This window comes from Pseudoliparis swirei, chromosome 2, assembly GCF_029220125.1.
Source record: "Pseudoliparis swirei isolate HS2019 ecotype Mariana Trench chromosome 2, NWPU_hadal_v1, whole genome shotgun sequence".
Taxonomy (NCBI): domain Eukaryota; kingdom Metazoa; phylum Chordata; class Actinopteri; order Perciformes; family Liparidae; genus Pseudoliparis; species Pseudoliparis swirei.
This window is the reverse complement of record NC_079389.1, coordinates 23,806,644-23,820,677: the sequence shown is the minus strand read 5'-3', so window position 1 is coordinate 23,820,677 and position 14,034 is coordinate 23,806,644. Positions and strand designations below refer to the sequence as shown.

Genomic DNA, 14,034 nt, shown 5'->3' with positions numbered 1-14,034 from the left:
TGTTCCAAATAGCATAATATTCATATTTTAAGAGTCAATCACAGAATATTTTTTAACTAAAATATATCTATTTGAGAGGAACTCTAATACTGTACACTACAGTATGAAATAAATACAATTAGGAAATATAAAAATGACTCACATAAATAAAATGGTAAATTCTCAATTAAAAACAACAACAAAAACATTACATTTGTGTTTAAAAATTCAACAAAGAAACAACAAAAATACTGACAAAGAAATACTGATAAAGAAATACTGATAAAGAAATACTGTCGCGGAACAAACAGGAAGAGAAAATTGCACAAACGTATGTAAACTAACAAACTGCGTCTATCTACGCTAACACTGACGAGTCAGGCGGTGATGACATGTTAATACTGAAGCGAGGACAGGGGACACTGTACAGGGATGGCACTTTGCAGAACAGGTGGACAGGTTTGCATATAAGGCTTTCTCTGGAGAAACAATTCAACACACAAAGGCTCTGTCCTTTTTTTATTTTTATCTTTCATATTGCGCTCCTTCCTCTCCTTTTTAAGACTTACATCAACATTTTATTTTGTAATATCACACAGGTTTAAAATGTTCCTTCACATAAAGAAAAAATAAATCAGTAGGCCCAAAGTTGTATGGTTAAATTGGCAACAAAAAAACAAAAACGGGATTGAAATTAAAAAAACGTCACAGTCAAAGAGACAAAGTACAACAATAACACTGACAGGAAGTGACCGTGTACTCCAGGCTTATTTCCCCCTCTTTTATTTTTTAATTCTAAATATGTTGTTGTTGTTGTAGTGGATCGAGGAGTCGAGAAGTGCAATTTCCTGATGCGGGGTTTCACAACGGGACACAGGGAGTTAAGAACACGGTAGCACCACACAGCGTTTAGGCCTTTATAATACTGTACATTAAAAACAGCTTCACTTCATTATAATGACAAACATTATTACTGCTTTAATTTTATCGTGTAATGTGGATTTTTAAAACAATCCCACCAGCTTCATGACGTCGTCGTGTTGAGGACTGAACAGAAAGGATTTCAGCTGCACCCGAACAAGTCTCATATTTTAGTAATTAGACTGAAGGAAAAGCCACCGTGTGTTTAATATCTGAACTGCAGAATCTGCAGTTCTCTTTTATTTGAAAAACGCGCTTCATTTAGAAATGAATCAACGTCGTTTCACGTGTGTCCTTTATGTTAGCTAACGATTAGTGCGTTAGCTAGTTCTGTGGCTATTCCATCAACTGCCGTAGCTGGAAAAGTAACCGCTAGCTTGTGAGCCAGGAGCATGTTAGCAGAGTTAGCATCTGAATCCACAACTAGCAGTTAGAAGTCACTGAGTTCAGTTGCATTGCTAATAAACATTAGCATTAATATTAGCAAGCCTGCTGTCTACATGGTAGCTAACGGTAAACAATACGCTCTCTGGTTCAAACAAAGAAAGAACTCTGAGCTTAGTTTGTGTCTGTAAAGTGTCTGTCGTCATGTTTTTGTTTCTTTTTTAATGAAAGATTTTAATGTTTCAGCTTCACTGACCGAAGCTCACAAGTAGAATGTTAAACTTTAAACCTACACAACGTTAAGTTTTACATGTCGTAGGGGACATTGTTGACATGTCATAGGGGCCATTTTTAAACTTGGACATGTTATAGGGGACATTGTTGACATTTCATACAGAACATTGTTACTCTGGGACACATCATAAGGGGCATTGTTGAGCTTGGACATGTCATAGGGGGCATTGTGGACATGTCATAGGGGGCATTGTGGACATGTCATAGAGGGCATTGTGGACATGTCATAGGGGGCATTGTGGACATGTCATAGTGGGCATTGTGGACATGTCATAGGGGGCATTGTGGACATGTCATAGAGGGCATTGTGGACATGTCATAGGGGGCATTGTGGACATGTCATAGGGGGCATTGTGGACATGTCATAGAGGGCATTGTGGACATGTCATAGCGGGCATTGTGGACATGTCATAGGGGGCATTGTGGACATGTCATAGTGGGCATTGTGGACATGTCATAGGGGCATTGTGGACATGTCATAGGGGGCATTGTGGACATGTCATTGGGGGCATTGTGGACATGTCATAGAGGGCATTGTGGACATGTCATAGAGGGCATTGTGGACATGTCATAGGGGGCATTGTGGACATGTCATAGTGGGCATTGTGGACATGTCATAGTGGGCATTGTGGACATGTCATAGGGGCATTGTGGACATGTCATAGGGGCATTGTGGACATGTCATTGGGGCATTGTGGACATGTCATAGGGGCATTGTGGACATGTCATAGGGGCATTGTGGACATGTCATAGGGGCATTGTGGACATGTCATAGGGGCATTGTGGACATGTCATAGGGGCATTGTGGACATGTCATAGGGGCATTGTGGACATGTCATAGGGGCATTGTGGTCATGTCATAGGGGGCATTGTGGACATGTCAGAGGGCATTGTGGACATGTCATAGTGGGCATTGTGGACATGTCATAGTGGGCATTGTGGACATGTCATAGGGGGCATTGTGGACATGTCATTGGGGGCATTGTGGACATGTCATAGAGGGCATTGTGGACATGTCATAGAGGGCATTGTGGACATGTCATAGGGGGCATTGTGGACATGTCATAGGGGGCATTGTGGACATGTCATTGGGGGCATTGTGGACATGTCATAGGGGGCATTGTGGACATGTCATAGGGGGCATTGTGGACATGTCAGAGGGCATTGTGGACATGTCATAGGGGGCATTGTGGACATGTCATAGAGGGCATTGTGGACATGTCATAGGGGGCATTGTGGACATGTCAGAGGGCATTGTGGACATGTCATAGTGGGCATTGTGGACATGTCATAGTGGGCATTGTGGACATGTCATAGGGGGCATTGTGGACATGTCATAGGGGGCATTGTGGACATGTCATAGGGCATTGTGGACATGTCATAGGGGGCATTGTGGACATGTCATAGGGGCATTGTGGACATGTCATAGCGGGCATTGTGGACATGTCATAGGGGCCATTGCGGACGTGTCATAGGGGCATTGTGGACATGTCATAGGGGCATTGTGGACATGTCATAGGGGCATTGTGGACATGTCATAGGGGCATTGTGGACATGTCATAGGGGCATTGTGGACATGTCATAGGGGCATTGTGGACATGTCATAGGGGGCATTGTGGACATGTCATAGGGGGCATTGTGGACATGTCATAGAGGGCATTGTGGACATGTCATAGGGGGCATTGTGGACATGTCATAGAGGGCATTGTGGACATGTCATAGGGGGCATTGTGGACATGTCATAGGGGGCATTGTGGACGTGTCATAGGGGGCATTGTGGACATGTCATAGGGGGCATTGTGGACGTGTCATAGGGGGCATTGTGGACGTGTCATAGGGGGCATTGTGGACATGTCATAGAGGGCATTGTGGACATGTCATAGAGGGCATTGTGGACATGTCATAGAGGGCATTGTGGACAGATACCGGGACTAACACACCGGGTTGATGCTGAGTTTGAACCTCAATCATTTGTGTTCAGTCCTTGGAAGCCAGCGAGTGTCTCTGTCTCGACGTCAGTCCTCCGGCTCTGACTTTCTGTCCGTCTTCCCTTCTCGTGAGCTCACGTCCATCAGCTGCGTCGTGTCTCTGCCCTTGTCGTCCATCGTTGAGTCCATCTGGATCTTGCTGTCTCTTTCCTCTTCCTCCTCCTCCTCCTCCTCCTCCTCCTCCTCTACCTCGTCTCCTTCCCTGAAACTTTCCTCCCGCCTGTCTGTCACCTCCTCGTACGTCTCGTCTTCGTCCCTCTCCTCCCGTCTTCCTCCCTCGTCCCTCGTGATCGTACCGCCGTCCTCCCGCTGGTCCTCTGGGTCCGAGTACCCGAGCGGTCCGAGCCCCTGAAGGTAGGCCCTCCTCATCAGCACCTCGGTGGGCTCCTCCAGACCTCCTCCTCCTCCTCCTCCTGCTCCTCCCCCAGCCTCGCCCTGGGCCTCCCTCTCGGCCGCCTCGCGCTCCTCCGCCTCCCTCTTGCAGTACGAGTAGCGGTGGTTCATGTGCTGCGAGTACGAGCCCGAGTGGGAGAAGCGTTTGCCGCACTTGTCGCACTGGTAGGGTTTCTCCCCGGAGTGCAGCCGCGAGTGCTCGATGAGGTGGTGCTTGTGCTTGAAGGCCTTCTTACAGATCTGACACTGGTGAGGGCGCTTCCCTGCAGAGACACAAGAGACACGAGGAGTCAGGACGCCTCCTCACACACGAGAGACACGAGGAGTCAGGACGCCTCCTCACACACGAGACACGAGGAGTCAGGATGCCTCCTCACACACGAGGAGTCAGGACGCCTCCTCACACAAGAGACACGAGGAGTCAGGACGCCTCCTCACACACGAGACACGAGGAGTCAGGACGCCTCCTCACACACGAGACACGAGGAGTCAGGACGCCTCCTCACACACGAGACACGAGGAGTCAGGACGCCTCCTCACACATGAGACACGAGGAGTCAGGACGCCTCCTCACACAAGAGAGACGAGGAGTCAGGACGCCTCCTCACACACGAGACACAAGGAGTCAGGACGCCTCCTCACACACGAGGAGTCAGGACGCCTCCTCACACACGAGACACGAGGAGTCAGGACGCCTCCTCACACACGAGACACGAGGAGTCAGGACGCCTCCTCACACATGAGACACGAGGAGTCAGGACGCCTCCTCACACACGAGGAGTCAGGACGCCTCCTCACACGAGAGACACAAGGAGTCAGGACGCCTCCTCACACACGAGGAGTCAGGACGCCTCCTCACACACGAGACACGAGGAGTCAGGATGCCTCCTCACACATGAGGAGTCAGGACGCCTCCTCACACGAGGAGTCAGGACGCCTCCTCACACAGAGACACGAGGAGTCAGGACGCCTCCTCACACACGAGACACGAGTCAGGACGCCTCCTCACACGAGACACGAGGAGTCAGGACGCCTCCTCACACACGAGACACGGAGTCAGGGCCTCACACACGAGACACGAGGAGTCAGGACGCCTCCTCACACACGAGACACGAGGAGTCAGGACGCCTCCTCACACAAGAGACACGAGGAGTCAGGACGCCTCCTCACACAAGAGACACGAGGAGTCAGGACGCCTCCTCACACACGAGACACGAGGAGTCAGGACGCCTCCTCACACGAGGTCAGGACGCCTCACAGACACGAGGAGTCAGGACGCCTCCTCACACAGAGACACGAGTCAGGACGCCTCCTCACACAGAGACACGAGGAGTCAGGACGCCTCACACACGAGACACGAGGAGTCAGGACGCCTCCTCACACACGAGACACGAGGAGTCAGGACGCCTCCTCACACACGAGACACGAGGAGTCAGGACGCCTCCTCACACACGAGACACGAGGAGTCAGGACGCCTCCTCACACAAGAGAGACGAGGAGTCAGGACGCCTCCTCACACACGAGACACGAGGAGTCAGGACGCCTCCTCACACAAGAGACACGAGGAGTCAGGACGCCTCCTCACACAAGAGACACGAGGAGTCAGGACGCCTCCTCACACGAGACACGAGGAGTCAGGACGCCTCCTCACACAAGACACAGGAGTCAGGACGCCTCCTCACACGAGACACGAGGAGTCAGGACGCCTCCTCACACAGAGACACGAGGAGTCAGGACGCCTCCTCACACAGAGACACAGGAGTCAGGACGCCTCCTCACACACGAGACACGAGGAGTCAGGACGCCTCCTCACACTGAGACACGAGTCAGGGCCTCCTCACACACGAGACACAGGAGTCAGGACGCCTCCTCACATGAGACACAGGAGTCAGGACGCCTCCTCACACAGAGACACAAGGAGTCAGGACGCCTCCTCACACATGAGACACAAGGTCAGGACGCCTCCTCACACAGAGACACGAGTCAGGACGCCTCCTCACACATGAGACACAAGGAGTCAGGACGCCTCCTCACACGAGACACAAGGAGTCAGGATGCCTCCTCACACATGAGACACAAGGAGTCAGGACGCCTCCTCACACAAGAGACACAAGGAGTCAGGACGCCTCCTCACACAAGAGACACGAGGAGTCAGGACGCCTCCTCACACAAGAGACACGAGGAGTCAGGACGCCTCCTCACACACGAGACACAAGGAGTCAGGACGCCTCCTCACACAAGAGACAAGGAGTCAGGACGCCTCCTCACACAAGAGACACGAGGAGTCAGGACGCCTCCTCACACAAGAGACACGAGAGTCAGGACGCCTCCTCACACAAGAGACACGAGGAGTCAGGACGCCTCCTCACACAAGAGACAAGGAGTCAGGACGCCTCCTCACACAAGAGACACGAGGAGTCAGGACGCCTCCTCACACATGAGACACGAGGAGTCAGGACGCCTCCTCACACGAGAGACACGAGGAGTCAGGACGCCTCCTCACACAAGAGACACGAGGAGTCAGGACGCCTCCTCACACGAGAGACACAAGGAGTCAGGACGCCTCCTCACACACGAGACACGAGGAGTCAGGACGCCTCCTCACACATGAGACACGAGGAGTCAGGATGCCTCCTCACACATGAGACACGAGGAGTCAGGACGCCTCCTCACACATGAGACACGAGGAGTCAGGACGCCTCCTCACATGAGACACGAGGAGTCAGGATGCCTCCTCACACATGAGACACGAGGAGTCAGGACGCCTCCTCACACATGAGACACGAGGAGTCAGGACGCCTCCTCACACATGAGACACGAGGAGTCAGGACGCCTCCTCACACATGAGACACGAGGAGTCAGGATGCCTCCTCACACAAGAGACACAAGGAGTCAGGACGCCTCCTCACACATGAGACACAAGGAGTCAGGACGCCTCCTCACACACGAGACACAAGGAGTCAGGACGCCTCCTCACACACGAGACACGAGGAGTCAGGACGCCTCCTCACACACGAGGAGTCAGGACGCCTCCTCACACAAGAGACACAAGGAGTCAGGACGCCTCCTCACACACGAGACACGAGGAGTCAGGACGCCTCCTCACACGAGAGACACGAGGAGTCAGGACGCCTCCTCACACATGAGACACGAGGAGTCAGGATGCCTCCTCACACACGAGACACAAGGAGTCAGGATGCCTCCTCACACATGAGACACAAGGAGTCAGGACGCCTCCTCACACACGAGACACGAGGAGTCAGGACGCCTCCTCACACACGAGGAGTCAGGACGCCTCCTCACACAAGAGACACAAGGAGTCAGGCCTCACACGAGAGACACGAGGAGTCAGGACGCCTCCTCACACATGAGACACGAGGAGTCAGGATGCCTCCTCACACACGAGACACAAGGAGTCAGGATGCCTCCTCACACACAGCTCAGAGACACAACACACACACACACACTCCTGGATTTACTACGTTTTCCATATCAGTGATAATTTCTTCCATCTGACTCGCTTCAGGAGGCTGCCAACCTGCCAACCACACGGCACAAATCACCGTGGCCGTAGATCCTGCTGTCGGGGGGCGGGGGGATGATGTAACGGTGCGAAAGAGACAAAGGTAGAGCGGGTCGCAGCCGGTTTCTCAGGTAACGGCTTCGCCTCATTTTAAAATACAGTTTAAGTCGATTTGTCTCAGTTTCTTGGATTTGAACAGAAAAATATACAAAAACAATATTTTTTATCCGTACAGGAAACTTTACCTCGACAAAATATGTTGAACCTAGAAATGTTTTTTAAAGCTTTTCGTCTCATCTTTAAATCAAAATTCAATGAAAGAGCACGGATTAGCACTTTGATCACAAGGTTTGTTTCTAAAATCAAGAGGAAATATCAAGAGGATTTGTATTGTAGTTTGGATCATTGGGTCGTAGTTTGGATCATTGGGTCGTAGTTTGGATCATTGGATTGTAGTTTGGATCATTGGGTCATAGTTTGGATCATTGGATCGTAGTTTGGATCATTGGGTCGTAGTTTGGATCATTAGGTCATAGTCTGGATCATTTGGTTGTAGTTTGGATCATAAGGTCGTAGTTTGGATCATTAGGTCGTAGTTTGGATCATTGGGTCGTAGTTTGGATCATAAGGTCGTAGTTTGGATCATTGGGTCGTAGTTTGGATCATTGGGTCGTAGTTTGGATCATTGGGTCGTAGTTTGGATCATTAGGTCGTAGTTTGGATCATTTGGTTGTAGTTTGGATCATTAGGTCATAGTTTGGATCATTAGGTCGTAGTTTGGATAATTGGGTCATAGTTTGGATCATTGGGTCATAGTTTGGATCATTGGGTCGTAGTTTGGATCATTAGGTCATAGTTTGGATCATTAGGTCATAGTTTGGATCATTAGGTCATAGTTTGGATCATTTGGTTGTAGTTTGGATCATTAGGTCATAGTTTGGATCATTAGGTCGCAGTTTGGATCATTGGGTCGTAGTTTGGATCATTGGGTCGTAGTTTGGATCATTTGGTCGTAGTTTGGATCATAAGGTCGTAGTTTGGATCATTGGGTCGTAGTTTGGATCATTTGGTCGTAGTTTGGATCATTAGGTCGTAGTTTGGATCATTTGGTCGTAGTTTGGATCATTGGGTCGTAGTTTGGATCATAACGTCATAGTTTGGATCATTAGGTCGTAGTTTGGATCATAAGGTCGTAGTTTGGATCATTGGGTCGTAATTTGGATCATTAGGTCGTAGTTTGGATCATTAGGTCCTAGTTTGGATCATTAGGTCCTAGTTTGGATCATAAGGTCGTAGTTTGGATCATTGGGTCTTGGTTTTGGTCACTGGGGTCGTGGTTTTGTTCACTGGGGTCGTGGTTTTGGTCACTGGGGTCATGGTTTTGTTCACTGGGGTCGTGGTTTTGGTCACTGAGGTCGTGGATCATGTTTTAACGAAGGTTCAGCTTGTTTGGTGTTTTCTGGCTTTTATGATTCGTTCATGTTTAACATTTAAAGCGTGGAGAAGTTCACCCGTGAGATCTTTACTGAGACTCTTCAAATCAAACTGTTTGTTTACAGTTGGAATATGTAAAAATATACCATCTTTCTGCTGTAATTAATATTTCCTTTTGATCTTCAGCCCTCACACACACACACACACACACACACATAGACAGCAACACATGCACACCTCCTCCTCCTCCTCCTCCTCTCCACACAAACACACCACAGATGAATGAAGTGCTGATATTTGGGGCGCTGAATGTTGATGTAATTCTCTCCGTATGAACTGACCCCCCCCTCCCCCCCCTTCCCCCCCGCTGAAAAGGAAGGATCATTTTAAGGGTGCACAGAGAACAGAAGGGAACCACCAGTGGGGGATCTAAGTGACCGAATGAAACCAAAGTGAAACAAAGAAATGAAGGGAGAGGGCACAGAAGCATCGGGGTGGGGGTAAAAAAAAGAAGTGTCCAAATGTTATATATACCTGTGTGCTCATATTTGTGTCTTAGGAGGGAACTGGTCTTCTGGAATGTTTTGTCGCACAAGTCACACGCGTACATACCACTTTCAGTCTTCTTCATCTTCTTCTTGGACAGCAGCGAATCGCTGTCTGTCAGGTCGTCCAGGCCCGACAGATAGTCCGCCGTCCCATCCAGCAGATCTCCCTGAGACACAGAGACAGATTCAATATGTGTGATAATCCCACACCTGTCGGCTTCACGCTCAGAGACACCTTCTGGTCCACGCCCCCCTACACGGCCTCCATGATCCCAAGTCTGGACAGAGCTTAAAGGTCCAACCTGGGTTAGTCCCCTTCATCCAGGGGACACTTAAAAGGACATATGGGAAGAGGAGGTTGGGATCATGTTTACAGATAAAGACATCAAATAGTTTATCAGGAGACCGACTTGTGGCTATTTGCCTCATCACCAGAACTACAACATCTCCTTAGAACTATCTGTGTTCACTCCACACAACTATCTCCAGCATTTGTTCTGTAGCTTCTGGCTGTCTCACATGTCCTGATTATTACAGATGTTAAAAAGTTCATTCTTCTCAGCACTTTCTGACTTCTTGCCGTTGTTGTCCTAAAGGTTGAAAGTTGAAAACAGAAGTTGATGAGGTCTGAGAGTGAAGGCTCTGACCATAAAGATCCGATGTGATTCGATCTGAAGCTACCGAACAGCTCCTAATGGACCCTGTGGTTTTACTAATAGCACCTGGTTGGCCGCCCCTGACCTAAAGTCAACCAGACTTTAACCGCAGAGGTTTTAAGATCAGGAAACACTCTAGGTTTTGAGTCATCATGGACAATATGTAGGTTGTTAACTATCTTTACCTGGAAACCTTGTTTCCGTTGGTACTTTCTCCTCTGCTGCATTTCAGCAAACGTGGCTGCCTCGGTGGCATAGGTGTAGGCCATGTGAGGCAGGAAGCTCATGGGGTCAAGGCCCGGGTAGGGCCTGAGGCCCGGGATGGTGGCCTGGGCAGGAGACATGAAGGTGGCTGGAGGAAACGCTCCGTGAGATGGCAGAGCGTTGTAGACGGGACCCCCAGAAAAGGGATTAATCCCAAAGATGGGACTGGTGCTTTTCTCCAGCTGGTGGACAGAGTTACCTCCACCGTCGGAGTACAGGACTTCTTTCTTGATGTTGACCAGGTCCATGGGCCTGGACACCTGTTCTCGACGCAGTGCCTCGCCATTGCGCTCAATGATGAAACCGTTGAGCCTGGGTTGCTTCTCCCGCGCAGACATGAGCTTTAGGGCCATGAGTTTGGGCAGCGACAGATCCAGTGGTATATCCCCATGGGCCTCCTCAGAAGCCAGGCTGTTTGGAGTGTAACAGCTGCTCTGAGAGTTTTTGGAGGAAGTAGAGGAAAGGTTGAGGGGTGATGGAGTGTTGCGTCTCAAGTGGTCTAAGGGGTCTAGTGGTTTGTCCCCTTTTCTCTGCCTGTTGCCTGTAAACTGGTTGGCCTTTGTGAGTCTGTGGGAGGCGTCACCGTTAGTGAAACCTCGGTGTAAATCTGCCGTCGGAAGGGACACTTGTGACCGGCTAAAGCTGTGGTTAACATCCAGCCCGCCCCGTTCAGGGGGGGGTGACTTCTTCCTCAGATGACTTTCGTGATGTTTTTGGTTCTTCCACTGGGCAAACCACTCCTTGACAAACTCTTGAGGAAGGCCGACAGCAATCGAAATCTTGAGCAGTTCCTCTGAGTTGGGCTCAGTGTTCATGGCAAAGTAGGCCTTGAGCACCGACACGTGGTTCTTGAAGGGGTTGATGGGATTGGTGGCCTGCTCGCTAGTGGACAGCTCAGTGGGCATCGTCCCGCAGCGTCCGGCAGGACTGCTGTCCGTCGGCTGCAGGACCGCTTGGATCTCCTCGTTCATTTTGCACAGGTAGCGCTCGTGTTGATGCAGGGGGATTGGCCCGGCGAAGGTCTCCTTGCAGTACTGGCAAGAGAATGGTCGGAACTGATTCTGGCCATCGTGAGATTTCTCCTCACAGCTGAGCTCGGGTGAGTGGTTCAGCTTCTCCTTCTTGATGTCCACTTGCCTCTTAGAGTCGTGGATCAGACTCTTGGCCTCGTTAACCTTCTCCAGCGTGTAGTCGATGATGCTCTTTGTGGGGCTGCCATCGCCCACCACCTGGAAACCGGCCTGCACCAGCCTCTGCTCCTCCATCTGGGCCCCCAGCTCCTTCATGTAGGCCCTGAGCTTGGAGATCTCCTCTGGGTTCCCATCCATCTTCTGCCTGCACACTGTATTGTCCACTATCTGAAGCACCTTCTGCACCTCGCTCAGATTGTTACAGAAAGAACCAGAGAAGCCCAGCAGAGGATGGTCCAGCCCCAGCCCTCCAAGGTGTTGAAGGGGGCTCTGGGAGGAGCTGTGGATGGCCAGGGGGCTTCCACCACGGCTGTTCGGGTAGACACCCGATCCCCCAAATCCGTGCTGAGAAGCCATCAGCAGCCGGTACTCGTTGAAGTCCATTGGCTCAGGTTTGATGTCCAGTTGACCATGTTGGTCTGAAGGGGCGTGCGGGCGCCCGTTTTCCAGTTTGTGGCGGAGCTGTGCGAGGGCGGGGCTTCCGGGCGATGAGGTCGTGGTGTTGGAGGAGGAACCGGGTTTGCCGTTGTTGCCGTTGCGCACCCGTCCGTTGATGCCGATCAGGCCGATGCACTTCTTGCTGCTGATGTGGGAGCTGTAGGAGCCGGAGTGGGAGAAGCGCTTCTTACAGTTGGAGCACTCGTACGGCTTCTCACCTGCACCGCAACACAAGAGATGTAAACTCCATTTAGTTTATAATAATACAGTTTTATCAGGATGAAATCAGTTTCGGCCAGATTGGACAGTTTCCTACTTTTTGATTTGGCTCATAATAATGGTGGCTTGTTGTGATATTTACATTTTTAAAAAAACCTTCCAATCAGAAGTCAGGATTTTATTCGAGGGGCCGGCCTTTATGTGAATCGCTGTACGGAAGCTAATGTGAGTCTGTCTGTCTGTCCCTCCACCATTTTGCTTCAGACTGAAATATCAATAAATATCATTAATTAACTATATTTAACTCTTCCTGTATGTTTTTTTACTTTTCTGGAATATTTGGAGTACCTTTCGGGAACATTTCAGGTAACCTTTCGGGAACATTTGGGGTACCTTTTAGAACATTTGGGGTACCTTTCGGGACATTTGGGGTACCTTTTGGGACATTTGGGGTACCTTTAGGGACATTTGGGGTACCTTTCGGGACATTTGGGGTACCTTTCGGTCGACTAAGCTTCTGTCAGCTGTTCTGGTGGAATGATTTGACATAAAAGTGTAAACGTGAACCATTGGTGATTAAAGGAGAATGTGAAAGAAGAGAAGAGGTATCAGTTGCATGTCACTGTGAGGTGCGTTCAGGGGGAGGAGGACGACTCACCGCTGTGGATGCGAAGATGCTCCTTCAGGTGATGCTTGTACTTGAAGGCTTTTCCACACTCGTTGCATTTGAACTTGCGGTTTGTGGCGGCGTCGCTGAACGGCGGCGGCTGCAGACGGAAAAGAAACAAAAGCAGAGTTAACTGGTGACGGAGGACGAGTAGGAGTCAGAGAGGAGAGAGAGAGGGAAGCAGAGAGAGAGAGAGAGGGGGGGAAGCAGAGAGAGAGAGAGAGAGAAGCAGAGTACGGGGAACCTGAACGCGTTTAGTGAAGCGGATCTGATGCGACTCAAAGATCTGCAGCACGACGTGAGGAACCGCGTGGGCTGACGTGGTTCTCTTGTCGCTGCTTCCACGCTTGGAAATGCAAATAAAGAGATAAACAAACCCTTGTACTTGTAGTGCAGGTCCATTTACTTGTAGTACATGTACATTTACTTGTAATAAAGGTCAATTTACTTGTAGTACATGTCCATTTACTTGTAGTACATGTCCATTTACTTGTTCCTAAATTATATAATATATACTTATACCTGCACTCTATCATTTGAACTAATACTTATACCTGCTCTACCTATTGTACCTGCTGTTCATGTAACTATGAACTAGTACGTGTCCTCTGTCTATGTTCTAAGTGGTATTGGAACACAGAGGCTTGTGGGTAACGAGGAGAGCCGATAGTTTCTCCTCTCACCGTCTCCTCAGCCTCTCTTTAACACTTTAACTCAGAGGACGGACACAAATAAACAAGCACTTAAACTCATGAGGGTATTATGAATCCCTTCAGCAGCAGAGAAGAGACCATCTGGTGGGGGGGGGGGGGTCAGGTACGAGGTATCTCACTCCGATCAGAGGGTCAGGAGGTGCAGCGAGGGCAGGAAGCGCTTCACTCCGATCACGGGAACACGCTGACCGTGTCTGCTGGACACAATACGGCGTGTGTCTCCGGGTGTGATCGACTGTAATCGCATCTGTTACAGCGTCACTCCGACAACAGCTGACGTGCAGTCAGAGGGCGGGGGAAGTCCACATGGGGGGGGGGGGGGAGCAGCTGCCTGAGAGATGAACCAGACCAGGTTTTATTAAAGAATATACGAGGTTCACACTGGTTTCAGAGGCATGAGTGTGTGTGAGTGTGTGTGTGAGT

At 50.1% G+C, this 14,034-nt stretch overlaps 1 protein-coding gene across 3 annotated transcripts in view; it reads right to left on the bottom strand.

Moving 5' to 3' along the window:
- Positions 1–3,177: 3,177 nt before the first annotated feature.
- The window catches only part of zeb2a (zinc finger E-box binding homeobox 2a), a 46,384-nt gene continuing 35,527 nt past the window's right edge, over positions 3,178–14,034 (bottom strand). The window contains exons 7-10 of one of the 3 annotated variants that reach the window (XM_056435235.1): positions 12,890–12,998; positions 10,306–12,230; positions 9,451–9,631; positions 3,178–4,222 (exon numbers count right to left, since the gene is read on the bottom strand). In XM_056435235.1, coding sequence (XP_056291210.1) covers positions 3,594–4,222; positions 9,451–9,631; positions 10,306–12,230; positions 12,890–12,998 — 2,844 coding nt within the window. In that variant the 3' untranslated portion in view covers positions 3,178–3,593. The other 2 variants (XM_056435242.1, XM_056435250.1) reach the window with 2 other exon arrangements.